This window comes from Orcinus orca, chromosome 8 (assembly GCF_937001465.1).
Source record: "Orcinus orca chromosome 8, mOrcOrc1.1, whole genome shotgun sequence".
NCBI lineage: Eukaryota > Metazoa > Chordata > Mammalia > Artiodactyla > Delphinidae > Orcinus > Orcinus orca.
Window position 1 is genome coordinate 46,621,149 of NC_064566.1, and position 26,772 is coordinate 46,647,920.

General features: G+C 52.7%; 1 protein-coding gene across 13 annotated transcripts in view; it reads left to right on the forward strand.

Moving 5' to 3' along the window:
* The window catches only part of DENND2B (DENN domain containing 2B), a 173,904-nt gene that overhangs the window by 140,479 nt on the left and 6,653 nt on the right, over nt 1-26,772 (forward strand). For 10 of the 13 annotated variants that reach the window (XM_049713964.1, XM_049713966.1, XM_049713968.1 and 7 more), the window contains 11 exons: nt 2,412-2,548; nt 10,276-10,427; nt 12,312-12,527; nt 13,497-13,593; nt 14,215-14,259; nt 15,261-15,445; nt 16,532-16,641; nt 16,833-16,902; nt 19,706-19,783; nt 20,324-20,464; nt 24,206-24,354. In XM_049713964.1, coding sequence (XP_049569921.1) covers nt 2,412-2,548; nt 10,276-10,427; nt 12,312-12,527; nt 13,497-13,593; nt 14,215-14,259; nt 15,261-15,445; nt 16,532-16,641; nt 16,833-16,902; nt 19,706-19,783; nt 20,324-20,464; nt 24,206-24,354 — 1,380 coding nt within the window. Of the gene's footprint in view, nt 1-2,411; nt 2,549-4,822; nt 6,676-10,275; nt 10,428-12,311; nt 12,528-13,496; nt 13,594-14,214; nt 14,260-15,260; nt 15,446-16,531; nt 16,642-16,832; nt 16,903-19,705; nt 19,784-20,323; nt 20,465-24,205; nt 24,355-26,772 lie in introns of those variants that run through there. The other 3 variants (XM_049713972.1, XM_049713971.1, XM_049713962.1) reach the window with 3 other exon arrangements.

Consider the following 26,772-nt stretch of genomic DNA (forward strand, 5'->3'; position numbering starts at 1 on the left):
AGCTAATTTTTTTTTTTTTTAATATATTTATTTATTTATTTTTGGCTGCATTGGGTCTTTGTTGCTGCGCACAGGCTTTCTCTAGTTGCGGAGAGCGGGGCTACTCTTTGTTGCGGTGCGTGGGCTTCTCATTGCGGTGGCTTCTCTTGTTGCGGAGCACAGGCTCTAGGCTCACAGGCTTCAGTAGTTGTGGCACTTAGGCTCAGTAGTTGTGGCTCACGGGCTCTAGAGCACAGGCTCAGTAGTTGTGGCGCACAGGCTTAGTTGCTCCGCGGCATGTGGGATCTTCCCAGACCAAGGCTCAAACCCGTGTTCCCTGCACTGGCAGGCGGATTCTCAACCACTGCACCACTAGGGAAGCCCGCTGAGCTAAATTTAGAAGAGCAAGAAGCATTTAGCTAGGTGAAAAAAAGGGGATGAGAGGAGGTTACATCAACCTGAAGGTTCTACACATACACACAAATTACAGTTATAATATATACACACACATATACCATATATGGAGTCACTTCCAGTAAGAATTAACAGCAAATTTAAATCTGTGCTCTTGGAAAAAAAAAAAAAAACAGAAAAAGAAAAACAGTTCAAAAAGCACAGGCTGTTTTATTTGCCTTTCCACACAGTGAGCATATTCCCCTGAGGAGCATGAAATAGTAAGTTTGTATCTGTTGTGCCAGGTATGATTCTTGTATTTAATATACTTTTTTATTTAAGAAAAAAATACAAGTCATATATTTCTGCTATTCAACCAAAGAGAAAGAAATCTGTTTTTAACTGACTATATCAGTTATAATGAAAGACAGTGTGTTGGTCCTCGACATGGAACCTTTCTGAGGGATTTTCAAGGCTGAACGTGATTTGTGTCATTTGCTGATTTGAGAACTGCCTGCATAAGGTGTTGACTCCACTGTATACATCAGTGAAAGCTTTTGCTCTCAGACCAGCAGTGGTCTGCGGGCCAACATTCAGGAACCACTGTGCTCAGCCATTGGGTATTTAGCTGGTTGAAAAGTCTGGGCCAGTGACAGAGAGATCTGGGAGTCATCGTGGTAGAAATGGTAGATATGGTGATGGTTGTCAATATTGGGGCCCCAGAAAGTGCAGGGTGAGAAAGTCCTGAAGACAGGACTCTGAGACCGTGGCATTGAAAAGGCAAGCGGAAAAGGGGATCCCTCACAGGAGCTTGAGACGCGGTTGAAAACCGGGAGGGACCGTGTCACAGAGAGGAGGGAGGAGAGGGCCAACGTGAGGTGTTTGGCTGTGTCGAGGGCTGCACAGTAGCTGGGCAAGCTGAGAACAAGATGTGGCCTTTAGGACACTTTTAGTCCTTGACTTGCACCCCAGGGCCCTTGGGGTGTTGTTCGTTAAACGAGAGAGAAAGGACTGCATCAGCTGAAAGATCTGATGGTTCCCAAAGATGAGGGAGGTGTTAATGGGTGAGAGGAGGGATTCAGTCAGTGCACTTCCTTCTCTCCCTCCCTGGGAGGGACCTGCCTTGGAGAGGGAGAGGATGCAGCTGGGACCAAGCCTTAGATGTTGAAGGGAAGAACCTCCCTGATGAAGGGGAGGAGTAGCAGGTACTGTGGGCTCAGGGTGTCTGAGAAGCTAACCAGCTGTGGTTTTGAAGTTCTGCAGTAGAAGGGAAGGTTATTTGGGGGATGGAAAGGAGCAGGTGACGAGCTGAAGGGAAGCTGGGTCATGGAAGTAGCTGCTGGCTGCAACTGCCCCCTCCTAGTTCTACCTCAGAAGTGGTGTGATTTGTTTTGAGGGCTCAGCGCCTTCTTGTTTCAACAAACCACCCACCACCAGCTGCTTCCCCAACCCCCAAACAGCCGTGAGCATCACCCATCCAATGTTGAGCCCTTGCTGCCTACTCAGTGCCAGAGACCTTGCTCGGATACCGGCAGGATGTGAGACTCTTAAGAGCAGGTGAGGCACTCAATTCCTCTGGTAATGGCAGGTACTTCTCAAAAATGATGTTCTCCGGGGCTTGGAGGCCCAAGTCAAAAGCTCAGACCCTGGAGTCAGACGTCCTGGGCAAGTCTACCTCTATCAGTTCATCTCCCTGAGCCTCCAGCTAATCAGTCTTAAAGTGGCACGATACCTGGTAGCAGCATTGTGAAGATTAATGGGCCAACATGTGTAGAGCATATGACACAGCATCTGACACATAACATCCCTTTCGGCTGTGGTAGTTGTTATTGGTATTATTTGCAGGCACCAGGGCTGGGGCCTTTCAGACCATCTGTCTCTTCATCTGGGTGGCAAGTTTGGACCCATCTTGATGCTTTGCTCGGTAGCTGGTTTTGTGAGGAGGACCTCCGGTCTTTGCTCTTGCCCTCAGCCATTCCCCACCAGGGCAGCAGGAGTCGGGTTCCGCCGGAATGACTCAAACTCTTTGTTATCCACAGAAAATCCTTTGAGTTTGAGGATGCATCCAGTCTCCAGTCCCTGTACCCCTCTTCTCCCACTGAGAATGGTACTGAGAGCCAACCCAAGTTTGGATCCAAAAGCACTTTAGAAGAGAATGCCTATGAAGATATTGTGGGTAAGCAGGGGTAGAGTGGGGGGCTGGCTTGTCTGTGGTGCTGCAAAAGAATGGCTACAGGAGGGGCACTTCCAGGTTCCACTTCATTCGCTGTGGGCAGACCTGGCCCAGCTTCTGGAACTTCTTCAGGAAACGGGCATCAGAGAAAGCAGCTTAAAAGACTGAGCAGCTAAGAGATTAAAGCCTGGCCTTGAATGAATTGGAACCCAAAGGGCTTCTGGGACCACAAGAAGGGGGAAACCACATCATCCCTTCCTTTTATTTTCGAAAGGCTTTGGAGTCCAACAGGTGCCCTTTCTTAGCTTGTGTATCCTTAGGCAAATCACTTAACTTTTTTGAAACCTTTTCTCTTATGAAATGGTGATGATGATATTTTGATGGTAACAACAACAATAATAATAGTAATAACACTTCACAGGATTATTGTTAGGATTAAATGAGATAAAATATATATCAAAGTACCTAGCACAATGCCTGGTCCTTAATATGTATCTCTCCTACTCTTCCCTTAAAGTAAGTGGTGTCAAGAACTGTGAAAGTATCTGAGATTTCACTCTGCTTGCAAGCTAACAAGTCTAGCCTGCCCCAGTTCACAGATGCTGGCAGAAGACACAGACGCTTAGATCACAGACAAAGGACTTTGTTACTCATGGCACAGCAGGCCACGTGACCTTGATGTTCACATGGGTTCCCCTTGCTCCCCAGTCCCATGCGGCAGTGGGGAGGAGGTCCAGGTAGAGGCTGCACACATGGTGGGTCTGCAGCCCAGCTGAGGAACCTCAAGCTTAAGAAACCCCAAGCTTTTCAAGGGGCTGCTAGCAAACCTTTGCCCCATGAGGAGACTTATCCTTTTCATTCTGGTCAGCAAACAAATCTGCCTCTGCCCTGCAAGGAGACATGTCTTCCAAGGCTGTTTGCTCTATAAACATCTTTGAAAAGATAGTCTGGAACCATTAATTCCTCTTGCTCAGAAGGTCAGAAATGTAGGACACTGTGGAGAACGGCCCTCCAACAACTGGGAGGATGTTGCGTTGGCAAATTTGTGTTTGAGCAACAGCAAAAGGCCAGTTGTCTAGGCTGGGTTGGGTTTATTTTTGGCTTTTATTTTAATTCTGGCCTCATTCTCTTCAGTGGGGGCTTCAGTTTTGTTCAAGTAAAGCGTGTGTCTCAGCGTAGGTCTCTGAAGAGAAGGGAAGGTCAAGTGCCCTTGCCCTTGACCGCTCCCGCCCTTATCTCTGTCTCTGTGTTATCTCTGCCTTAGGGTGGGGGGCTGAAGGACATAGTCTTAGTGAGTGAACATGATACAGAGAGGAGTGGCCCTAGTGGAGAACCCTCCAGATAAGACTGTGGGATCTTCGGAAGAGAGGGTCCTCTATTCCCTCATTTGATGGGAGCCATCGGTTTCCCAGTTTTCTCCGTACAACTTGCTGGGCCAGGATTTCTGGGAAGCCAGCAGCAGTGCTCAGGTCCACACAGGCACTGCTTTCCCAGGATGGGAGTGTATAGCATGTAGCCGTCCGAAATTCGGTCATATCAGAAGGACTGTGGGAACGAGATTCTCCAGAACAGCAAACGGGTTTGGGGAGGGAGGCCTCTTCCTTTACTACTGGGAAAAAGCTTTGTACACACGGTCGCCCAGAGCTGAGGTCCAGAGCTGTGGGGATCAGGGGCACAGCCCCATCTGCCTCCCGGCCCTGAGCAGGGTACAAGTCTGTTTCCTCTAGTTTGAGAGGAATTGTCATGTGTCGTTGCTGCCCAGGGCCCTTGGGAGCACCCAGTGTGGCTGCCTCAGGGGACAGGGCAGACTCCAGTTTTCAGCTGCCCCCCTGCTCAGGATCCAGGCGCTGCCAACGCTGGGGCCTCGCTGGCCTCTCTGGCCTCTCTTCTCTGAGGAGGCTTTGCAGCCTTTCTGTGCTGCCCGGGGATCTCATGCAGGGGAATGTTCTTGCATCAGCTGAGCTGGAATAGAGAAAGGGCTGCTTCAACCATTTCTCCCTGTCCAGAGGAACGGGGAGGCAAGTGTGTCTGAGCCTCACTCAGTGGAGGGGGCTTACGGCCACTGCGAGATGTTGCTCAAGGAGGCAAGAAGATAGAGGAGCAGCTTGCATGCTTCTTAGCTGGACGAGCCAGAAGCTAGGGGCGAGGGCTGGTATGAGGTGAGGTTGGGACTGGGGCATGTTCCTTAGCTGTTCCACTAGCTTCTGGGTCTTTGGAGCGTTGTGTAGAGAGTGGGGGAAGAGGGATGGGGAGGAGGGAGGAGGGAGGGCACCTGGGTGTTTTGCGTCGCCCTTGTGGTGTGAGGGTAGGGTGGGTTTCAGCGTCTCCGGTTGTTCAGTGCCCTGGGCACGTTTTCCTCCTTCAGTATCCCCATAGCAGCCCCGCCTGAACTTCTCGACCTGACCAGGGAGGCCAGAGGGAAATACAAGGGAGAATCTCTCTCTTTCTCTCAGATTCTGGTTGACTTACCCTTTCTCCTTCCCTGGCGACAGGCCCAAGAATTTGGACCCACACCCTTAAAGGCTTTGGTGGGGGGCCCTTGTTGCTGAACTCTGAATGTCACTTTCACTTTTGCCTCCCACTGACCAGTGCCTGACTTCTTGGGAGCCTTCTCTGTCTTCTTGGCCCAGCCTGTGCTCTGCGAGGCTGAGGTGTTCGGGTTTGGACTATCCAGCTCTTTCTTGTGCTGCCTCCCTTGCCCAGGACCAGACGGAGCTTTGTTCTGGGGGTGTGATAATCGGGTTGTGGCGGGAGGTGGGCACGGGCCAGAGCTCCCGTGCTGAGTCTTTGTCTCGGGGACCGGCCCATTGGTCTGGAGTTCCGTGTCTGTAAGAGGCTGAGGGCCAGCTGGCCCAGAGACTAACACGTCTTCTCCGTGAGCCCTGGACCTGAACGAGGGGCCCTGGGGAGTGTGCTAGCCTCCTGCCCATACCAGGCATGACACCTTGGGAACTGGGGTGAAATACTCCAAAACAGGCTGAGGTTATCTTGCTAATTTGCAATAGAGTGGTTCAGAAATAAAGTTACTGCCATGTTGCTTCGTGGGGCTGGTTAATTCTCGCCTGTCCAATTTGACATCTGCCTCTGGAAGACGCTGCTATCCTACAAAGCCTTATAATCGTTTGTGTTCTGAGCCTGACAGTTAAAAATGCACCCAAGGAAGCAGCTTATTAGAGAGTTATGTGGAGTGGCCTCGGCGCCTGACCAAGGAGCCTGGGCTGCATTCCTGCAGAGATTCCCACTCCCCTCAGCTAGCTGGGGCTGAGGGAGAGTTTCCAGGAACTTGAGCGGGGTGGGAGCTGGGGACAGAGCCAGTCAGCCTTACTGCAAAGCTTTTTGAGCCTCTGCTCTTTCTGCCTTCTTCTCTCATTTGTCCCAAGGCTGGGAAACAGAGACATCTAACAGCATAGAGGCTGCCGCCCAGAGGTGCGGTCCAGGGAACGGTGCCCGGGCAGTTGGTAAATGTTGTCCAGCCTCGGAGGGTGGTAACAACTGGCCCCTTAGAGCTCCCCATCTGATGTGCTATGTATTGTCGCGGGAGTTGGGCCCCTAATCTGGCCCTGTCTCCACTGTGCGAGGGAGGGGAGGAGGCTGAGAACCAGGAGAAACAGCTGGTTGGAAGCAGGAGGGGGCTGGGGAGAGAAACTGCAGACCCACGGCCCTAGCCATGGGTGTGGTCTGGGAAGCTTAAGATTCCGTTTGGGGAAATTCTCAGTGCTTGTGCACAGACACACCCCTTCTCTAACTGGTTCTTCCAGTTGTGCGTTTGTTGGGGGGTGGGGTGCTTGGCACCTGTGGTTAGTGACCAAAGGAGAAGTGGGGAGGAGTGGGGGCAGGGCTAGGTGGGACTGGGTTCTTCCTTCAAGAGGATCCATGTGGTAAGTCTGGGCTCTGACCAGCGCCTTTAAAAGAGTGCAAAGCAGAAATTCTTGGCGATGCCCCTGTCCCTTGTCTCATCAGCAAAGCTGGGAAAGGTTGAGACCTCTGGCTTCCACAGCTGGGCTTGATGAGATGGAGCTGCTCAGGCCAGGCCTCGGGGGAGGAGGGCCTACCTCTTCTCTCTCTCCAAGGGCAGCGTGGAGCACCCTCGAGGAAGCTGCGTGGGCAAGAATGCAGGTGAAAGCCTTGAGGTCTGCCAGGCTTCCGGTCTCCCATCCATGTCCCTGCCAAAGCTTCCCCAGGTTTCTCCCCTCGGCTCCAGCTTCTTCTGCTTCGCTGTGGCTCTGCTCCTCCAGAGAAGGTTCCGAGCCCGGCTCTCCAGCCCTCCTCCTCTCCCAGCTCTGAGCCATTGCTTTGGGGTTGATTTGCTCTCAGCAGACTCCGTTTAGTGGCTCTAGGCCTCGGGGACTGCTTGGTCTCTGCACATCCCCATCCCCTGGGCACCCTTACTCCCTGGACAGATGGCTGGGAGTGTCTCCGTGAGGCAGCTCCAGAAGGGTAGTCAGAACAGTCCAGGAAGCTGAGAGTAATAGGTGAACGGGGGCTGTGAAGGGCCCAAGCTAAGGCTGGGAGGCAGGGCTTGGGCCAGGGCCAGCCGTCATTTCCTGGAGAAATGATTAGTGGCCTGGTTATATCAGAGAGGATGTTAACCTTGCTGGAGAAGAAAGAGGCTGACGTTAGGGCTGAACAGTCGGGAGGAGCAGGCGTTTAAGGCTTTCCTGAAATTTAGTTTCCAGAGGCAATACTGGGCTTGAGACCCTGGTGTTCCCAACTGTTCTCAGTTCCCAGGTTATCACTGATGTGCGTCTATTACTTCCCTGGGCCTCAGTCTCCTACATCTATTTCTTGGAGCTTTGGATTTTTTTTTTTTAACTTAAAAAAAAAATTCTTATTTATTTTTTGGCTGTGTTGGGTGTTTGCTGCTGCGCACGGGCTTTCTCTAGTTGCGACAAGCGGGGGCTACTCTTTGTTGCGGTGCGCGGGCTTCTCATCGTGGTGGCTTCTCTGGTTGCGGAGCACAGGTTCTAGGCGTGCGGGCTTCAGTAGTTGTGGCACGCAGGCTCCGTAGTTGTGGCTCGCGGGCTCTAGAGCGCAGGCTCAGTAGTTGTAGCGCACGGGCTTAGTTGCTCCGTGGCATGTGGGATCTTCCCGGACCAGGGATCGAACCCGGGTCGCCTGCATTGGCAGGTGGACTCCTAACCACTGCTCCACCAGGGAAGTCCGGAGCTTTGGATTTTATATTAATGTTCACAGCTTTGATTGTGGGGAAAGAAAGAAGGGAGAGAAGAGAAGGAGTGAAGGAGGGAGGAAAAGAGGGTTTGCCTTGGGACTCACGTCATGGCACTCAGAAGCTAGGAAGTTTAGAAACATCTATCTAAAGCAGTGGTTCTTAATGGGGTGAGTGGGAATGGGGGCACAGTTTCGTCCACCCATCCACTCATCCACCTTTCCTTTCTTCCTCCCTTCCTTTCCTTTCCTCCTTCCTTCCTTCCTTCCTTCCTTCCATCGTCCATCTGTCCACCCATCCACCCATCATCCATTTATCCACCCATCTGCTCAGGGGACATTTGACAGTGTCTGGAGACATTTTTTTGTTTGTAACAACTGAGGGGATGCTACTGTCATCTGTCTAGTGGATTGAGGCCAGGGTTGTTACTAAACATCCTACAGATGCACAGGATAGTCCACCACCACAAGAATTATCCAGCACCAAGTGTCAGTAGTTTGGAGCAACTCTTCTAAAGGAGTTGAGACAGAGTCATCCTGTAGGTTGGGGCATGATGATAAGGACTCTGGCTGGTCATCCAGCCCAAAGCAGTTTAGATTTGATGAGCCTGGAATAAATGTTCTTCCTGACCCCTTTAGCTCTGTCCTGCTTCACAGGATCAGGAAGACTGTGTCCTGGCTTTCTTCAGTCCTTGGTCCCCCAACCTCACTGCTGTAGGATATATGTTGGAGAGGGACCAAGACATACAGAGTCTATCCTGATTCCTCCCAAAGTGCCCACAGTGGGGTAGGCTGGAGAAAACATGCAGGGGATGCCAGGTTTCATATTTGGCTTCTGGAGGCAGGGTTGCTGGGCCAGCTCTGCTTAGTCAGGGCTCTGGAATGGAGACAAGTCATTTTCATAGCATGACTGTGTTACAGGAAAACGTCTGTTCAATTGCTGGGGACTCTGCTGATGTTGGGAATCACTTAATTCAGTCCCAAATCCTTCCTTGACCCATCTTTGACTCATAAGTTTACAGAGATTTGTATTGCTCCCATGGCAGTCTAATTAGCTGTGACCGAAATCCCCCCTTCACAGCCCCCCCGCATCCCTCCCCCTACACCTCTGTAAAGGCATTTTCTAAGTTCATGGTGGTTTTCCATGATAGTAATAAGTAGATACCACAACGGGGGGAGATCTTGGTTTTGGAAATGGAAAAATCTGAAAGAAGCATGTAGGGATTTGGTTTTTCTCCTGTGTCCTATCCTAGGAAAGCTTACACACCCAGTGGCCTTTGTGTCTAGTCTATGGCTCTTTCTTCTGTCTGCTCCCTGAGAAGTGACGTCTGAACTCCTCTATGGTGGGAGGCACGGGCAGGCATCCCTGGGGCTCAGTGATCACCCAAGCTCAATCCCGCTGCTGATTGGAGAAGCTGGAGTGAGCCCTGCTAGCAGCTTCCTGTGTGCCACCTCCAGCAAAGCCGCATTCTGGCCACTAGTACCTGCGTCCCAAACAGTGGCCTTGATACCGAGGGGAGGCTAAGGAAAGACAAGACAAAGGGCAGTAGAGGGCAGTATTTCCTCACAGTCCCCATGGACCTTGTCACCACTGTGATTCTGCTGCACGACTGTGATTCTAGGACTGACCCTGCTCATGATATTATTATATTTTAGAAAAGTCCAGGTATGTGTTGGCAGGAAAGGGGCAGGAGGGCATGGCTTGTGGGAAGGGGTTTCTCTTCAAGGGCAGGGACTATGCTTTGGACTTTGAGTGCCAATACAGTGCCTACTGCCAGGGGTTTTAGAATTGAGTCCTGAGAAGAGAAACAAGAACTCCCCACCAACCCCACCCCTCCAGCCCAAACTCCTTTCAAGCCTTTCACATCTCCCATGTGTCATAGCAGGAGAGTTTATTCCAAAAGGGGATTGCTGACCATTGTCTTCTTGCTGAGGTCTGTGGTGGAGGAAGTGGAGTGACGCTGTAGTCAGAGCGGTTCATTGAACAAATAATACTGAGCGCTCACCACTTCGGTGTACCAGGCAAAAGCCCTGTCCTGAGAGAGCTGTGGCACAGCGTACAGGCAGGAGGGAGGGCTGGTGAAGCCCGGCACCCTAGAGTTCGCAGCGCCCTTCCATGCCCATCTCCAGAAGTGGTCCTCAGGGAGCAGTGGGTGAAGGGACAGCCGTGTGACCTCTGAAAGCCTTTTCTACCTTGAACTGTATATCTCTGGGGCTTTTGCAGCAAAGGGACTGGAGCCAAGGAGAGACGCCTGGTGTTGGCTTTGTCCTCTGGCTGGGCACAGGCATGGGTGGCTGAGCCAGTCTTGTGCAGTCCCTGAATTTACAAAGCAGAGGCCAGGCAAGGCTGAGCTGAACTGGAGGTGGGGGGTTCAGCTTCTGGACTTGGAGCCAGCATCTGTTTGTAGCCTCCCCACTGCAGACGGGCAGCTGCATGACTCATGAGCTGAAGGGCCAGGCAGAAGCCACTCTCTTTGGCTCACAGGAATTCTGCTTGTTTATTTGTGTGTGTGTGTGTTTCCTTCTTGCCTTCTCCCCCTTCTCTAACTTTTCCTCCTCTGCAGGAGATCTGCCCAAGGAGAATCCATATGAGGATGTGGACTTAAAGAGCCGAAGAGCAGGACGAAAATCCCAGCAACTGTCTGAGAACTCCTTGGACTCTTTGCACAGGATGTGGAGTCCTCAGGACAGGAAGTACAACAACCCACCCGCTCAGGTAACAGCAGCCCTGACTTGGGCCTGGAGGGTCAGCACGAGGCGTGGGCCAGCTTCCACTCAGGCTTTTTGCCTCACTAGTGCTAGGCGAAGGTGACGTCAGGGAAGAGCTCTGCACTCAGGGACTTCTGCCGTGTCGATATGCTTGTGGCCAATCGAGATGTGCTCTTAGGGGCACCCTGTCCCACCTTCTTCCCCTCACTGCTTGAGCTCTGAGCTGCAAAACTAAGGCAGGAGCCCCTGTCGTCTCCTGTCTAATCATTATTTCTCCTCCCCTTCCCGGAAACAGGAAGACAGGGCCCAGGTTGGAGTCTTGGTATTCTGCAGCTCTGGCAGAACTGATCTCAGCACTGGCATTTAGGGGCCAGGCGTAGGCCCAAGAACCTGATTTGGAGAACTAGACAGGTGTCTCCAGGACCTGGAACCACTCCCACTGAATAAATGGTTGAATGGATGAATCTCCGAGGAATGGACTGATAGAGGCAGAATGAGAAGAAAGGTGAAGAGTTGAAGGAAGCTCTTAGACTATAGCTCATTCTGGCCTTGTCCACGGTGGACAGGAGGCAGGAGAATAGAGATCCTATCTTGGACCTACCCAAGCAACTCTAACTCTCCTAGACTTTTTTTTTTTTTAATAAATTTTATTTATTTATTTATTCATCTATCTATTTATTTATTTTTGGCTGTGTTAGGTCTTCATTGCTACGCGCAGGCTTTCTCTAGTTGCGGCGAGTGGGGGCTACTCTCCGTCGCAGTGCGCAGGCTTCTCATCGCAGTGGCTTTTCTTGTTGCAGAGCACGGGCTCTAGGTGCACGGGCTTCAGTAGTTGTGGCACATGGGCTCAGTAGTTGTGGCGCACGGGCTTAATTGCTCCACGGCATGTGGAATCTTCCCGGACCAGGGCTCGAACTCGTGTCCCCTGCATTGGCAGGCGGATTCTTAACCACTGCGCCACTAGGGAAGCCCCTCTCCTAGATATTTTATAACACTGGCTAGAGAATATAAAAATTATTTCTTCTGGCTTTGGAATGATGTGACTTTTTATAAAAGACTTACCTCTCTAATGTGCTCTGTTCAAATAAGCTTCCATTGAATTTGTATTTCCAGACTGATTGGGTGGGAAGGGGAAATTGGGGGATGGGAGGGAAGGAGGACTTGCTGAAGAGTGATGAGAGGCAATGCCACATCCAGACGGCAGGTGGAAGGCATGCCAAGTTTGCGGGGGTGCTGCCTTTTTGGTGGTGAGCCGGATCCGCCAAGAGTAAGGTGCCCTGTGCTGAAGGGTGTCAGTCTAGACAGAGGGAGGCAGAAAGTAGATCCAGGCAGGGATGGGAGCAGCCCAGGACCATGTAGGTGAGGGAGCCACTGGCTCCGAGGCCTGCCTTGCCAGGCTTTGGTAGTCAGAGCCCTGTATTCTCCCTGGAAGAAGTGAGCAGGGCTGGGTTGACATGTATTCTGGCCTCTGCTAGAGAAGCCTTTTAGGACTAACTCAGGGGCTGAGTGGGGGAGACTGGCTCCGTCGACCACACCCAGTAATGAGCAGAGTCTAAGCCGTGTCCCAGAGCTCAGGAGGGGCCCGCAGATTTCTCACTTGGTCTTCTTTTTCCACTCAGATAGACAGCCCAGTTTTCTTAGTCTCTGCTTTCTTTTTTCTGGAAGAAGTAGTTAAGCTTTCTTTGTGGAAGCAAGTATCGAATCTAGCCCTGAGCTGCTGATCAGCAGCTGAGCTCTTAAAAGAGGAAACCCTGGTAGATGGAAATTCCAGGTGGGATTTGGAGGAGTCTGGGATGCCAGCCTGTGGCTTCTCTGTCCAAGTCCCAGCAGACAGGTGCCAGCCAAGGCATCTGTGCTGAGTCCTTCTCCCATGTCCCCTCTCCCATGCCAGCTCTCCCTGAAACCCGGCAGCCAGTCCCTACGCAGTGGGAACTGGTCAGAAAGGAAGAGCCACCGGCTGCCACGATTACCCAAGAGGCACAGCCATGACGACATGCTGCTGCTGGCTCAGTTGAGCCTGCCATCTTCACCCTCCAGCCTCAATGAGGACAGCCTCAGCACCACGAGTGAACTGCTGTCCAGCCGCCGGGCCCGCCGCATTCCCAAGGTAGCCTCCCCAGCTGGAGCTGGCTGGGGCTGGGCAGGTGGGCAGGCAGGCAGTGGCTCTTTTCTCCTCCCCCCTCCCCCCTCCCTCCCTCCCTCCCTCCCTCCCTTCCTCCCTCCCTCCCTCCCTAATCTGGGCCTGCTTCCTCAATTCTCCTGAAATCAATTTCAGGTCCAGGCACTGGCCTTTCTTTTTCATCTGGCTAATTTCCTTTTCTTATCAATAAAGATGCCCTAAGTGATTAATGCTGTGCAGATGTTAGGGGAAAACAGGCTAGCCTGGCCCCCAGGGAGTACTCTACGCCACTGGGTGGATGGAAACAGTCCTTAAGAAGCTCCCCATTAGTGAGTGTGGGGTGCACGAAGTCTCTGTGTATGCAGAGACATCTCCAGGCTTTGAAGGACATAGGACCCAAACATGGGTCTTCCTTTCTATAACTCTCAGAATTGAGAGTTTTCAGCAATGATTTGCACACATAGATAGCCAGGCCCAAATCCCCAGCCCAAAGCAGCAGGATTTAGCCAAGTGGTATTTTTAGCCTGCAAACAATGCTTGGGTATATTGGGAATTTAGCTCCTTCCTGCCAGGGCCCCAGGTTGTAGCCCAGAGGAGAAAGGCTCAATCCTTGTTCCTGTTATTGCCTCTGAGCAGCTCTTTGTCTCACTTGGTTCAGGGACTCTTGAGACCCAGGAGCTCCCATCCTGTCTAGTTTGATCACAGTTCCTTCCTCTGGGGAGCTAAGTGTAAAGTCCTTGTCTTGGGGGCAGGAGACCACTAAGGGGACAAGTAGATGGGGAGCCACCAGTCTGCCCTTGGGGCCAGTGCAGGAGGGAGACCAGTACTGGGCCCATTGCGGAGAGGGCAGAAGGCTTGTACCAGTAAGGGAATGGACGGCCTCTGTAAATCAGCCTTCTGAGGAGCCGGGGCAGTTGGTGTTAGGGTTGCCTCACCCTCCCTGCTTTTCTCACCCAGCTTGTCCAAAGAATTAACTCCATCTACAATGCCAAGCGGGGAAAGAAGAGGTTAAAAAAGCTGTCCATGTCCAGCATTGAGACATCATCACTGAGAGGTAGGCCTGGATGCCTGAGCTGGCTCAGGTTTCTGGGGCCCTTGGGCATTAGAAGTGGGGAGAGGCATGGACTAGCCTCAGTTTACCCTTCCATGGGGCAATCGTGGGATCCTCCTGTCTTCTAGGAGGGTAGAGCCTTGTGAAAAAGTGGCCACATAGGAGGGGAGGGCCAAAGAGGGAAGAAAGCCTTGGGAAGGGTTAGTGCAGACTTTGGGCTGTGAGGCCCTGAATAGGAAAGTGGGTGTGGGAATCTGCATCTGGCAAAAGGAAAGGCCAGACTTACTGAGCACTGTGGTCTGTTTCCCATTTCAAATCTTGGCCTCCTGGAGGCAAGACCCTTGTGTTCCAGGCTGATAGGCCTCTCTGCTGGCTCAGCCTCCAACTTCGGCCCTCAGCTTGCCCCGAACCAGGACTGGGTGGATAGGGGTTTGGATATAGATTAGCACCTGCAGTTTGAGCTCTGAGGGACCCTGGCCCCGGGCCACGCAGCACCTGGCCAGGGGCCCACTGGAGCCCAGACGAGGTACATCCCTCATGAGAAGAGCTGGGTGGGGGGCACAGAAAACATTTGCTGTGGGGCAATGGCTCAGCAAGCATGCACTCTGCTCTTAACTTTTCTAGATGAGAATAGTGAGAGCGAGAGCGACTCCGACGACAGGTTCAAAGGTGAGGCATGGCTCCCCAAGAGCATGGACCCCTTTCCTGCCCTGGCTGTGGGGAATCAGCCTTCCCTTATCTGCACATGCAGTTCCAATATCCCAGAGTGGCCCCATTTGGAGAGGCGATGGCAGGCAGGATACGAGGCCAACAGAGCAAGGAGCTCTAGGGGAGTCCATTCCTACAGTCATGGAGCTCGACCCTGAGAGATTAAATGCAACCATCTCCTTTTCCCAAATTTAAGGCTGGTGACCCTGCCTTACTTTCCCAAGCTGTTGTCCATGAAAATTGGGTGCTAGGTTTGCCTGGTAAGTTTTGTGAATCTGGAGAGTCACAGATGGGTTCAATAGGTTACAAGTACCTCTTCTGGTTGTAAGAAGTGTGCCAAAGTCTGAGGAAACTGGTACTCTGGAGGCCCTGAGGCCACTCATCTTCCCTCTCCCTAGAGAGGAGAGCTACCACCTCCCTGGAAAGGTTCTGGGACCTTCATGTTCCAGGGGGCCTTGGGCAAACCTCTGTTCCTTCTCTACTGGGAAGCCCTGCCTAGACCTTCCTGGATGATTAAAGTATGTGGGAACTAGCTCCCTCCTTCCCTCCTCTGCTGGTCCCCCAGGCAAGTGGGCAAGTGGACTTTGTGCCTGGGGACAGGGAAAAAGGGTCCAAGGACTGATAGGGGCCCTAGGGTGAAGGCTTCATGGATGTTCATATCTTCTAGTCCTGTTGGCACAGGGGCAGGGGTGGCTGGGTGCCATTGATGCATCCCTGGATGTGCCTGGCTCAGGCAGTCTGTTGGCCCCAGCTCAGCCTCCAGAGGCTCCAGGACGCCCTGACTGTGTCAGGGCAGACAGGCTACACACCTTGCTCCTGCCACTTCTCCCCCAGACCTCGTTGTGTCAGGCCGTCAGACTAGGCTCCTGCACTTAGAGGTGACCCCTGGGGATGGAGCCCTGAGCGTGGGGTGGAGGGGGCTAACGTGGGGGTCTCGTCCCTGACGTGTGACCTGCCCCCAGCCCACACGCAGCGCCTGGTCCACATCCAGTCCATGCTGAAGCGCGCACCCAGCTACCGGACCCTGGAGCTGGAGCTGCTCGAGTGGCAGGAACGGGAGCTGTTCGAGTGCTTCGTGGTGGTGTCGCTCAAGAGGAAGCCATCCCGAAACACGTACCTCCCTGAGGTCTCCTACCAGTTTCCCAAGGTGAGGCCGCCTCCCTCCTTCCCTGCCCCTTCCTCTGCCTCCTCCTTTCTGCCTGGCCCATCTGGGGAAGAAGAGAGATCCTGTTCCTGCCTTAGCAACTCACCTCACTGCACTAGCCCTGAGCGTGTCTGCCTGTAGCCGGGAGGGAGGAGAGGGGGTGGGTTTGGGCCAGTGAGTATTCGGAGGATGAGGGCGGAGAGAACACCCCCCAGCGTGCCTAGAATGAGATCCACGTTGTTTCCAGGACTTCAAGGGTCCTGAGGAAGGGCCCCCAGCTACTTCTCCTACCTTATTACTTTTCTTTTCTCTTTTTTAACCACTTTATTGAGATACAATTCACATACTATATAATTCACCTGTTTAAAGCATACAATTCAATAACTTTTAGTATAGTCACAGTTATGTGATCAATTTTAGAACATTTTCATCACCCTCAAAAGAAACCCTGTACCCATTAGCACTCACTCCCCATTTCCCCCACGTACCTGAGCTCTTACCACTCCTTCCCTGCTTGCCCCCAGCCAGCCCGCCTGGCCTCCTTTCTCTTCCTGTAACACTCGGGCCCTTTCTCTCTGCCATTGCCTCTGCTGGGAATCTTCTTTCCCCAGCTCTTCACTTGGCTGCTGGCTCTTTCTCATTCTTCATTCTCCGATCAAATAGGAGATCTTTCTAGACACTCTAAAGTAGCCCCACCCACCCACTTATCTCTGTCATATCGCCCTGTGTATTTCCTTTGTGGCACCCTCTGAAATTTTGTTGTCGATTGTCTCACTCTGCTGACCAGAATGCACAGGGACAGGGACCTTGTCCGCTTGGTTTTCTATTGGTAGCCCAGCACATGCCAGGTGCCACATAGAAAGTGCTAGTTTGGCATATACTGAATGAATAAATGATGACTCAGCCCACACCCGGACCTCTCTGTGAGAAATGGGAGTGGGGTCAGGGTAGGGTTGCTGAGAAGCATGCCAGTTGGGCAAGTGCCACCTAGGACTCTCGGGGGAGGAGATATTTGTCAGCTACCCCCCACCAGTCCCAAGTTCCACGTCTTCTCTTATCTCTCTCTCCCCATATTCCTCTTCCTTGCAGCTGGACCGACCCACCAAGCAGATGCGGGAGGCAGAAGAGAGGCTCAAGGCCATTCCCCAGTTTTGCTTCCCTGATGCCAAGGACTGGCTTCCTGTGTCAGAGTACAGCAGGTGAGGCCTGGTCTAGCATAGCCTCCTTTACCCCCATAACAGTGGGCAGCTGACTCTGGCCCACCCTAGTCCCAGCCTCCTCTCCTACCGCAGCCTGGTCTTTCACCCCCTTCCTGGGCGGTCCCTCTTCTTGGGGGCTGTTTCCTGGGTCCTCTGATATTTCCCTGATGCCAGACTTCTCCCTGTTCCAGTGAGACGTTCTCTTTCATGCTGACTGGGGAGGATGGCAGCAGACGCTTTGGCTACTGCAGGCGCTTACTAGTAAGTAGGGCCATTCGGTCCTCAGGGACTGGGCCACAGTGTTTGTATGTGTGTACGCTCTTCTTTAACTTGAGCTGGTGGAAACTCAAGTTGTTCTATGTTCTGCTTCCTTGTATGCTGCCTGAGGACGGACACACACACACACACACACACACACACACACAGACGCACACACACTCCACGAAGCACTCCCTGGGATGGCAGGACTTAAAGTTCCCCTCTGATTGGGCCCCAGGATCTAAGATAATCTACAATAAGGGAAGAGATTGGATCACTTTCTACTGGGCTGTCATATGTTTTTAGCTCTTCTATACTTTTTCTTTTTGTTCATTTACTTTGGGCTTACAGGCTCAGATTGCTGATCCTGATTGCAGGATCACATCAACCCAGCAGTATGTGTGTGTGCATCAGATTGGGGTGGAGGACAACCTTCCTCACCCCCATACCTGGACAACCTCATGTGCATCCTGTCCATGGTCTGGTAGGGCTGGAGGCTGAGCAGGGACAGAGCAGTACCTTCTGTGGGATTCTGGGAGAGATGCCTTGAACTCAAGGGAAAGGGAGGGTTTTGAAAATATAAGCCATGTTGTAGAGAGAGAAGCACTACACCATCCCTCTTCTCATTAGTCCTGGGAAATAGATTGAGGTAAAGGTAAAGAGAGTCCTGTCACACACTCCCCTGGGGCTCACCAGGGGTATTGTTGACAGAGTTTCAGGGTTCCCAGGCCTTAGTGGGAGAAGGGGCAGATGAGGGGGATCTTCGGCAAAGGTGATGCATAGCAGGGACTCCAGGTGAAGGGTTCTGGGCTGTTCATTCATTCATTCAGAAACATGTAGCATACACCTGCTGAGGGTTAGGCAGCATACGCTAAAGGCACATAAAGATGAGCTAGACATGGCACCTATCTTCAAGGAACGTTAGATAGTCCAGTAGAGGAGGTAGGACTTTCAATGTAGAAGGCAGGGCAAAGGGAATGAACTGTGATTTGGGATCTGTTTATGTTCCAGGCTAGATGCTTTAAGTATGTCATTTTCTTTATTACTCATAATAGCCCATGAGGCATTGGATTGGCCAAAAAGTTGGTTTGGGTTTTTCCATAGCATCGTATGGAAAAACCCAAACCAACTTTTTGGCCAACCCAGTATTATTATATATGTTCTTTAGATTAAGAAACCGAGACTCAGAGGTAGAATGACTTGCCTAGGGTCATACAGCCAATCAGGGCCAGAGCCAGGTTGACTCCAAGTCCTTTAACACCAAGTCTGGTATCCTGGATCACCCCAAAGGGTAGTCTGGGGAGAAGGAGTACTTGGAGATAGAATGCCTGGTGAGTGGGGCTAAGGGAAGGTAGAGCAGTACAGATGCCAGGTGGGGAGCCAGGCAGCTTTACCTGGGCCTGGGGGGGGGGGGGTAGCATTCCAAAGGCTGCCTTTGCAGGAGCAGAGATGGAGCAGAGCTGCTCCTTTGCAGTGGGCCTGCTGCCCCCAGGGAAGAGCATGTTTGTCCTGGCGTGCTCAGAGAGGGCCTGGGCTGGGTCCCTGCCAAGGGGGCTGGCACTAGCTCGGCATTCCTGCAGATTGGACACAATGATTCTAACCCAAATCCCACATACTTGTTTTAATCACTTGGGGCTTTAGGGGAGGCGGGGGAGAGAGAAGAAGAGAGGAGTGAGTTTCAGGCCTAATATGGACAAAAACAGATTCTGCCTTCTCTTTAGATCTGTGACGTGTGGCCAGCAGGTTTGGAGACTGAAATAGCCCATCTGCATTTGCTTAGCAGCCTGCATGAGGGGCCAGCACCTGCTGCTCTGCTCCCTCCCCGCTCGGCCTTGCTGGGCACTCCAGGCCTCTGAGCCAGAGGCAGCCACAGAGCCCTGCCAGCCCCTGGCTGGAGAAGTCAACTCCTGTGGACTCACTCCAGCCTGCATTTGGGGGCTCCAGGCCTGGGGAGCTCTCAGTGCACATCTCCTTCAGCTGCCTACCTTTTAAATCCCCCTTTTACTTTGTTCTCCTCTACTCTGTACATGCCTCTGCCCAGTCTCTTTGTGTTTCTTTCCCTTCCTTTCTGTCAGAAGGCAGCATACTTTAGAGGTAATACAGCAAATCAGAGGCAGAAACAGACTCCTGGTTCCATGACTTCTATACATGACCTTGGACAATGGCTTAATAATTTTGAGCTCAGTTTCCTCATCAATAAAAGGGGGATAATAATGCCTATCTAACAAGTTTTTGGAAAGTTCCAAGCCCAGGACTCGGATACGGTAAATATTCAATAAATAGTAGTTTGCTTCTCTTATCTGGTGTCAGTTTGCTTTCCTAGAATGGGGATGGATCAAGGAAGGGAGAAAAGAGCAACTGAGAACAGGAATGTTTTGCAGAATGTCCCCTCTGGGAGGCAGAAGACCGCCTGGCTTGCTCCTAAGGATGTACACAAGTCCCTCCCTTACCACTGGGGGCCTGGGGATTTAGGGATATAAATCCACAATCACCCTATAGCCTCTGCCCAACCGCTTTGTCCTTTGCCAGCCCCCATCAGTGTCTTCCTGGGGGGGAAGGGCGGAGCCTGTGTAGAGCTTGGCAGGAGTCTGGTACCTTGGGCTGGAAGGCCCAGCAGAGGCTGAAGCCTGCCCCCAAAGAGTGACAGCCCTTTCCTTGGGGGCCTGGTTGAGTAGAGGTTTAGAAGAGGCCCAGAGTCTTCACTAGAAGACTGGTGCTTCGTCCTCAGTTCCCAAGGAAAAGGAGTCAGATATAGTAACCATGCGTCCTCTGTGTCTGTGTCTCTCTCCTCCTTGTCCTGGCCCAGCCAAGTGGGAAGGGGCCTCGGTTGCCAGAGGTGTACTGTGTCATCAGCCGCCTTGGCTGCTTCGGCTTGTTTTCCAAGGTAAGAGGGCTCTGGCTTACTTCCCTCCCCCTTCCCCCAGCTGACAGCTCCCATAGGAGTATCTGCATGTGGCTTAGATGAGAAAACCACCTGTCTGTGTGTGAGAGGGTGAGAGAAGGCGAGAATGCAAGGGCAAGTGCAAGCGAGCTCTCTGACTCCCTCCCCATATACCAGCTCCTGCACCGGCAGTGTCTGCTAATGTCACAGCTCACCCTGGGCCGTGGGCGGAGCTGAGTCCTTGGGGACAGAGACCCTGCGGGAAGGCAAGTGCCCAGGAACCCGACCTCAAGTGGTATTTCCTTTGCCCAGCTACTCAGATCTTGGAGTCTGAGGCAAGGACTAGTTAGGGAGTAGAGCCGACACCGAGTGGCCAGGGAGACGGGAAGGGTAGGGTATGAAGCTCCTGGCGAGATAGTCCATCATCTCCCAGCTTTCGGCCCGGGCTGGTCAGATGCTGGGCTGTTCTCTTCTCTGCCCAGGAGGTAGGGGAGGGTGGCGCCCTGACACCCTTCCTCTTTGGGCTGCTGGCGGTGGGCACAGGTCCTAGATGAGGTGGAGCGCCGGCGTGGGATCTCCGCCGCTTTGGTCTATCCCTTCATGAGAAGTCTCATGGAATCACCCTTCCCTGCCCCAGGGAAGACCATCAAAGTGAAGACATTCCTGCCAGGGGCTGGCAATGAGGTAGGGATTTCTGCTGCCTCTTCTCTCAGACCATGGACTGGGGCTGGCGTGGGACCTGCTGGGCCAAGGCTCAGTCTCTGGGGGTGCCGAGCATGGCCCCTTCCTTGCTCAGCACATTTGCACACCTCACCAACAGGGACTAAAAAGAGTGAATGACAGAACTGTAATCGTTGCTCAACTCTCTGCAGCTTCTAGGGGCCTTCCCTGACCTGTTTGGACTAAACTGCAGGCCACCTTTTATTCATTCATCAAATGTTGACAGAATATGTGCTCTCTCACAGTCAGGGTTCCTGCAGACCTTGAGGCAGAGTCATATAGTTAAAGAGGGGCACAGCTTGGTCCTTGTGGAGTTCATAGTCTAGTGGGAGAGACGGACACTAAATAAATACTTGTACATAGAAACAGATAACCCCTAAAAGTGTTAGGTGCCAAGTGAAAGCACAGAGTGAGAGTGTGTAACGGGATGTGCTTTAGATTAGGGGCCAGGAAAGCCCTCCTCTGAGGAAATGACATTTTACTGGGGACCCAAGGTGAGTAGAGTCAACCAGATGAAGTGGGAGGAGGGAGACTAAAAGAGAAGGGTATGGGCGGGAGAGGATTATTCCAGGTAGAGGGACAGCATGTAAAAGCAAAAGTTGGGAAAGTGTGGACGCTTGCCAAGGAACGGGGTAAAAAGGCCAGGATGGTTGAAAAAGGGAGTGAGCAGGGTGGATAGACAGCAGGGCCAAATCACAAGGTACCTGTAGGCCAAGTTCAGGGTTTGGAATGTCTCTAAAGCAGGGTTATGAGATCCGAGATGTGATTTTAAAAGCTCACTCTGGCTGCTGTGTAGATTACGGACTGGAGTGAAAACAGGGAGACCAGCTTGGATATGTTGCAGTAGTACAGGCAAGAGATGATCGGAGTTTGGATTAAGGTGTGGACGAAAAGGTGAAGAGAATAGATGGACTGGAGATGTGCCTTAGAATTAGGGTCAATAGCACATTGTGTTTGATTGGAAATAGGGAATAGTGTTGGGGAGATTTGAAGGCGAATTCCCAGTTTTCTGGCTTGAGCAACAGGTCAGCGGATGGAGCACCTGAGGGAGGTTTGTGAGGAGGAAGAGCTTGACTCCGTGCACGTTACATTCACGATGCCTGCGAGACACGCCGGAGAAGATGTTTAGTAGCAAACAGTGTAGACAGGGAAGAGAAGATAGTCCCGAGGGCCTCCAGCATTTAGAGGGCCTGCAGCAGAGGAGCAGCAGACCTGAAAACTAAGACAGGAGGAGTCCCAGGAAGCCAAGGAAGGGGCCCTCTCAAGAAAGGAAGGAGGGCTCAGGCGAGGTCAGGATGAGGTGTGGCGGGACGCCTTGAGTTTCAGAAACGGGGACGGTCAGGGGGCCGAGAAGCTTGAGTAGAGAGAGTTGAGAAGTGAATGGGGTTGAGAAGGGGGACTAGCCTGTAGAGACAGCTTTTAAGAGGTTTGGCTGTGGGGAGAAATGGGGAAGGGGCAGTGGTTGAAGGGTAACGTGGAGCCAGGGGAGAGTCTGTTGAAGGTGGTTGTCTGGGTGCTGGTGGGAGTGGCCCATTGGAGGAAGAGGTTAAAGCAGCAGCAGAGGGAAGGGACAGTCAGACTGTCAGTGAGAAGGCAGGGCGGTGGGATCCAGGGAGAGACTGGCTTTTCAGGAGAGAAGGGCACTTCCTTGGGTAACAGCAATGAAGGGCCATGGCTTGTAGATTCTGGATTCTCATCTGATGGCTGCAGTTTTCTCACAATGGAAAAGAAGGTCATCCTCCGAGAGTGAGAGGTGGATGTTGGGTTTGAGGAGAGGGAAGAAGAAATAACTTAGTTGCTGCAGGGAGTGGAGACGGTCTGACTAAAGAAACATTGGGTTTGCTGGGAGTGGCGAATGCCATTTAAGGCCTTTCTTGTAGCATCTTTTCTCCCACGCTCTTTTGGAGGGACTTCCTGCTTCATGCATCACCTGGGGGCAGGACCACCGACCCTACCCTGAGAGCCCAGTAGCATGCCTGGGAGTCAGTCCTTCAGGATGGGGCCCAGCCCGCGCACCAGCCTCGTCTCAACGCTCTGACTTGACTCGCTTACTGTCCCTGAACCCTGCTTCCTTTTGCCTAGTAGACACTTCCTTTCTTCTCTCCTTGGACAACCAAGTTAAGCATCTTGTGCTCTGAGCTGCTGCCCTGACCTCTCAGCCCTCTCAGCGCCCTGTGCAGATGTTAATGACGCCTTTCCCCTATCCTGACACGTAGCTGGTGGGCTGTGATGGTTTAGGCTCATTCAGCCTCACTGGACTGTGATCTCCTTGAGGGCAGGTGAATGAAGAGAGGCCCAGGTCCTGTGAGCTTCCTGTGTGAACCCTCACTCCCTGGAGGAGCCCGGACCCTCGGGGTAGTAGGAGTGGGGCGCTGACCGCATTCAGGCTCTCAGGAGGGAGGCTTGGGGGAGCTTCACTGTGACTTCTTCCAGGTGGGGCAAGGGCAGGAGGGGTGCAGAGGCCTCTGGCGTGATTGTGGTAAGGGATCCCTTCAGCGCACGTTCACTGAGTACTTTGGGTGTACCCCACATCCTGCTAATCACTGGGCCTTCTGGGGCTTCGCCATCCGGTGGGAGAGACAGAGTGTAAACAGAACCCTATAAAAGAGACACATCCTTAGTGCAACTTGTGCCCATGTTGCTGCTTCCCTTGGGCCCAGAGGGATGACTACTGAACTAGGAGTTAGAGCTTCACTTGTTTAGACTCTGAGGAACAAATGAGATAAGGCAGGGTAAAGCCTCTTGAGGAGGGCTCTGATACCATAGGGCTAAAAGAGGGCGTGCGTCTTCCCTCCTGGCTCTCAGGAGACCTACACATCTGTGCTGCCCACATACGCTGAGGAAGCGAGGGGAAGCCTAGGCAGGCCCGGGTGAGAGCTGCTTTGGCCTGGCCTGAGCGTCAGCACTTCCTGTTGCTCTCATTGCCAGGGTCAGTTACCACCCTCCACCCTCATGACTGCCCCCAGGGAAGTGGTCCCTGCGCCACAGCAGCAACCTTCAGAGTGGCCTTGCAACCTCTCCGGAGGGAAGATTGCTAGGTCTGGCCCTGATAAAGAGAGTCCTGCTTCCTGGCAAGGTTGTAGAATAGCCAGCTTGTGTTTCCCTTGTCCCTGGCACAGGGATTAGACAAGCCAATAGAGATAGAGGCCAGGACAGAGCCTCTGGAAGGAAACTCTTCCTAGCAGGAAAGGGAGGGGGCATGGCAACAAGGACACTGGCACTGTCTGTCCAGAGATGGGTGAGCAGAGCCGTGCGGAGGGGCAGCGATCAGCTGTGGAGCTGGGCAGCGCGGAGCCAAGTCCTTTCCTTGGGGAGACGGGCAGGAGGGCAGGGAGGGCAGTGCAGATGAAGCTGTGTGGCTCCCTGCCTCCCTCATCTGTAAGTGCAGCCAGCTCTCCTCCCCCCTTTCCTGAGAGCCTGGCACATGGCTCTCCAGCTCCTTCCTTCCAGAGCCTCCCCTATGTTCAGTTAGCCCTGTTGCCCACGGGCTGGGCGTCTGAGTACTGTGGGGACAGAGCTGTGGTCTGAGTGGAGGAGGAGACTGGGTCTTACTACACAGTGGGGTGGGTTAGAGGCCTTGGGAAAGCAGGTGGGAAGGGGAGCCAGCTTCCGGTCGCTTTGTGTACGACCCAGGAGTGGCACCCACCTGATCTGGCTTGCCCCGCTTGCCCCACTTGCCCCACTTGCCCCACTGTTCTCCTGCAGGTGTTAGAGCTGCGGCGGCCCATGGATTCCCGGCTGGAGCATGTGGACTTCGAGTGCCTTTTTACCTGCCTCAGTGTGCGCCAGCTTATCCGAATCTTTGCCTCACTGCTGCTGGAGCGCCGCGTCATTTTTGTAGCAGATAAGCTCAGGTAGGGCCCAGCAGGTGAGGTGAAGAAGGGGGGGAGGCACATCCACTAATTGATCCAATGTGATTTACGAGCCCTAGTATATGCCAGCCAGTCGTATTTGTGCATGGAGTGTGTGTGTATGTGTATGTGTGCGTCTGTGTGTGGTGAGAGAAAGATCAAATGGAGAGGAAAGGTTAGCAGACCCGGGCAGAGAGGATGACTGAGGGAGCAGGGCTTGCGAGCACACAAGATGGCAGGGTTGAGAACCCAATGGAGGACTTGGCTGGAGGGAAAAAGACAGACGCTGCTGCTTTTGCAACGGCCATGATTGTAGAGGTACAAATCTATTTATGTGGAGGAAGTAAGTAAGAAAGTAAGATTTCTAGCTGATGGCCACATTTCCTCTGGAGGGGGAGGCAAGGCCACCTCTGTGGGATGCTGCATTTTAAGAGAGTGATGGACCTTAGGAAGAGCCACAGTGAGGAAGGGGCAAGGGCATGACTAGGGATAGTATGAGGAGTGCTGAGCCATCCAGTGAGGGGGCCAGTGAGGGTGTCACCTGGAGAAAGCAACTGAGTGGACTGACCCAGGGCCAGGCATGTGGGGGTTTGCAGAGAAGGACCAGGTGAGGGTCTTGAGAGTGCTGGGGAGGAGAGTGGTTGTAGGAAGGTTGGCCAAACTAGGAAAGGGAGAAAGAAGCCCAGGGACTGGAGATGTCATTGAGGCAGGGGAGCTGGATTAAGAAGAATAAGAAAAGAGCTGAACAGATCACAAGTCTTAGTCTGAAATGTTGGCATTTATGATTTTAGAGGCAGAGGAGGTCCAGATGGTTGTGGCCATGGGAGGGGGCGGCAGAAATGTCACTGGACATGAGGTGTTCTGGAAGAGGCCGAGCTCTTCTAGGCCAAGGTTTTTTTTTCCTCTTTAAAAGAGCGTCTTAGGGCTTCCCTGGTGGCGCAGTGGTTGAGAGTCAGCCTGCCGATGCAGGGGACACGAGTTCGTGACCCGGTCTGGGAAGATCCCACATGCCGCGGAGCGGCTGGGCCCGTGAGCCATGGCCGCTGAGCCTGCGCGTCCGGAGCCTGTGCTCTGCAACAGGAGAGGCCACAACAGTGAGAGGCCGCGTACCGCAAAAAAAAAAAAAAAAAGAGCGTCTTAGTCCATTCAGGCTACTATAACAAAATACCACAGACTGGGTAGCTTATAAACAACAGAAATTTATTTCTCACAGTTCTGGAGGCTGGAAGTCCAAGATCAGGGTGCCAGCCTGGTCACGTTCTGGTCAGGGCCTTCTTCCTAGTTCATAGCTGTTGGCGTCTCTCTGTGTCCTCACATGCTGGAAGGGGGGTTCTTTTTTTATAAGAACACTGATGCCATTCATGAGGTCTCTCATGACCTAAGCACCTCCCAAAGGCCCTATGTCCTCATATCATCATATTTGGGGGTTAGGATTTCAACAAAGAATTTGAAGGGACACAAACATTCAGACCATAGCAAAGGGTATATGTAGGGGATGGGACAAGCAGGGAAAGGATGAGATCTCGGCAACACATTGTATAATTTTTCGTCAAAGAACCCATCACAGGGGGCAATAGTTTCTTTAGAGTGGTGGAATTAATTTAGTCATTTAGACGTTTATTAAGCTATGTGCCATAACATACGCTAGGCGCGGATATGAGAGGCAGAAAAGAAGAATCCTCGTCCTGGTTTGTCCCCCAATAAGCCCAGGATCCCTGGGGTCTTTCTTTTGTGTGCATGAGAGGGTCATGAGGAAATGGACTCCCAAATGCCCTCACAGGGCATTGGCGCAGGAACTCAGGGCCACCCTCAGCCCAGAAGAAGTAAAGAGGAGGAAAACCCAGAGCTTCTGGCTTTTCCAGAGAGAGCCAGGTTTAGAAAAGAAGGTTGCCCTCCACTTCCCGTCACAGCCTCAGTGTTTCTGTACACCACAGTTCTGTGTGTGTCATGGGCCCATCAGGCCTTGTGAAGGGACCGAGCCGGCAACCGGAACTAGCCAGCTATGGCAGCTCCCTGGGGCCCCGTCTGTGCCTTTCTGCCATCCGTGTTCACTGTCTGCCAGCAAAGCCCCCGCTACCCAGCTGTGAGGCTCTGGTCTGGTCAGACCTTGATGCCCCTAGCAGAGCCTGGACCCCGAGGTTTCTTTTCTTGAAAGTTCCACTCCCTTACCCAGGACAGAGCCTCCTCTTGGCCACCCCCGTGGCCCTCAGCCTGGCTCCAACAGGGCTGTGAATACAGTGATTGTTTCCTGTGGCTTCAGCTGCCTCTGAACACACTCCTGGACCATCTGGGGAGGAAAATACCCCAGGGCCCTGATCTGGCCTGGCTCGGCATTCAAGTCCTGCCAATCTTGGGTCTTAGAAAAGATGTCTTCCCTGCTTGGGGTCTGCCTCTGACTGAAAAGGGGCAGAATAGGCAGCC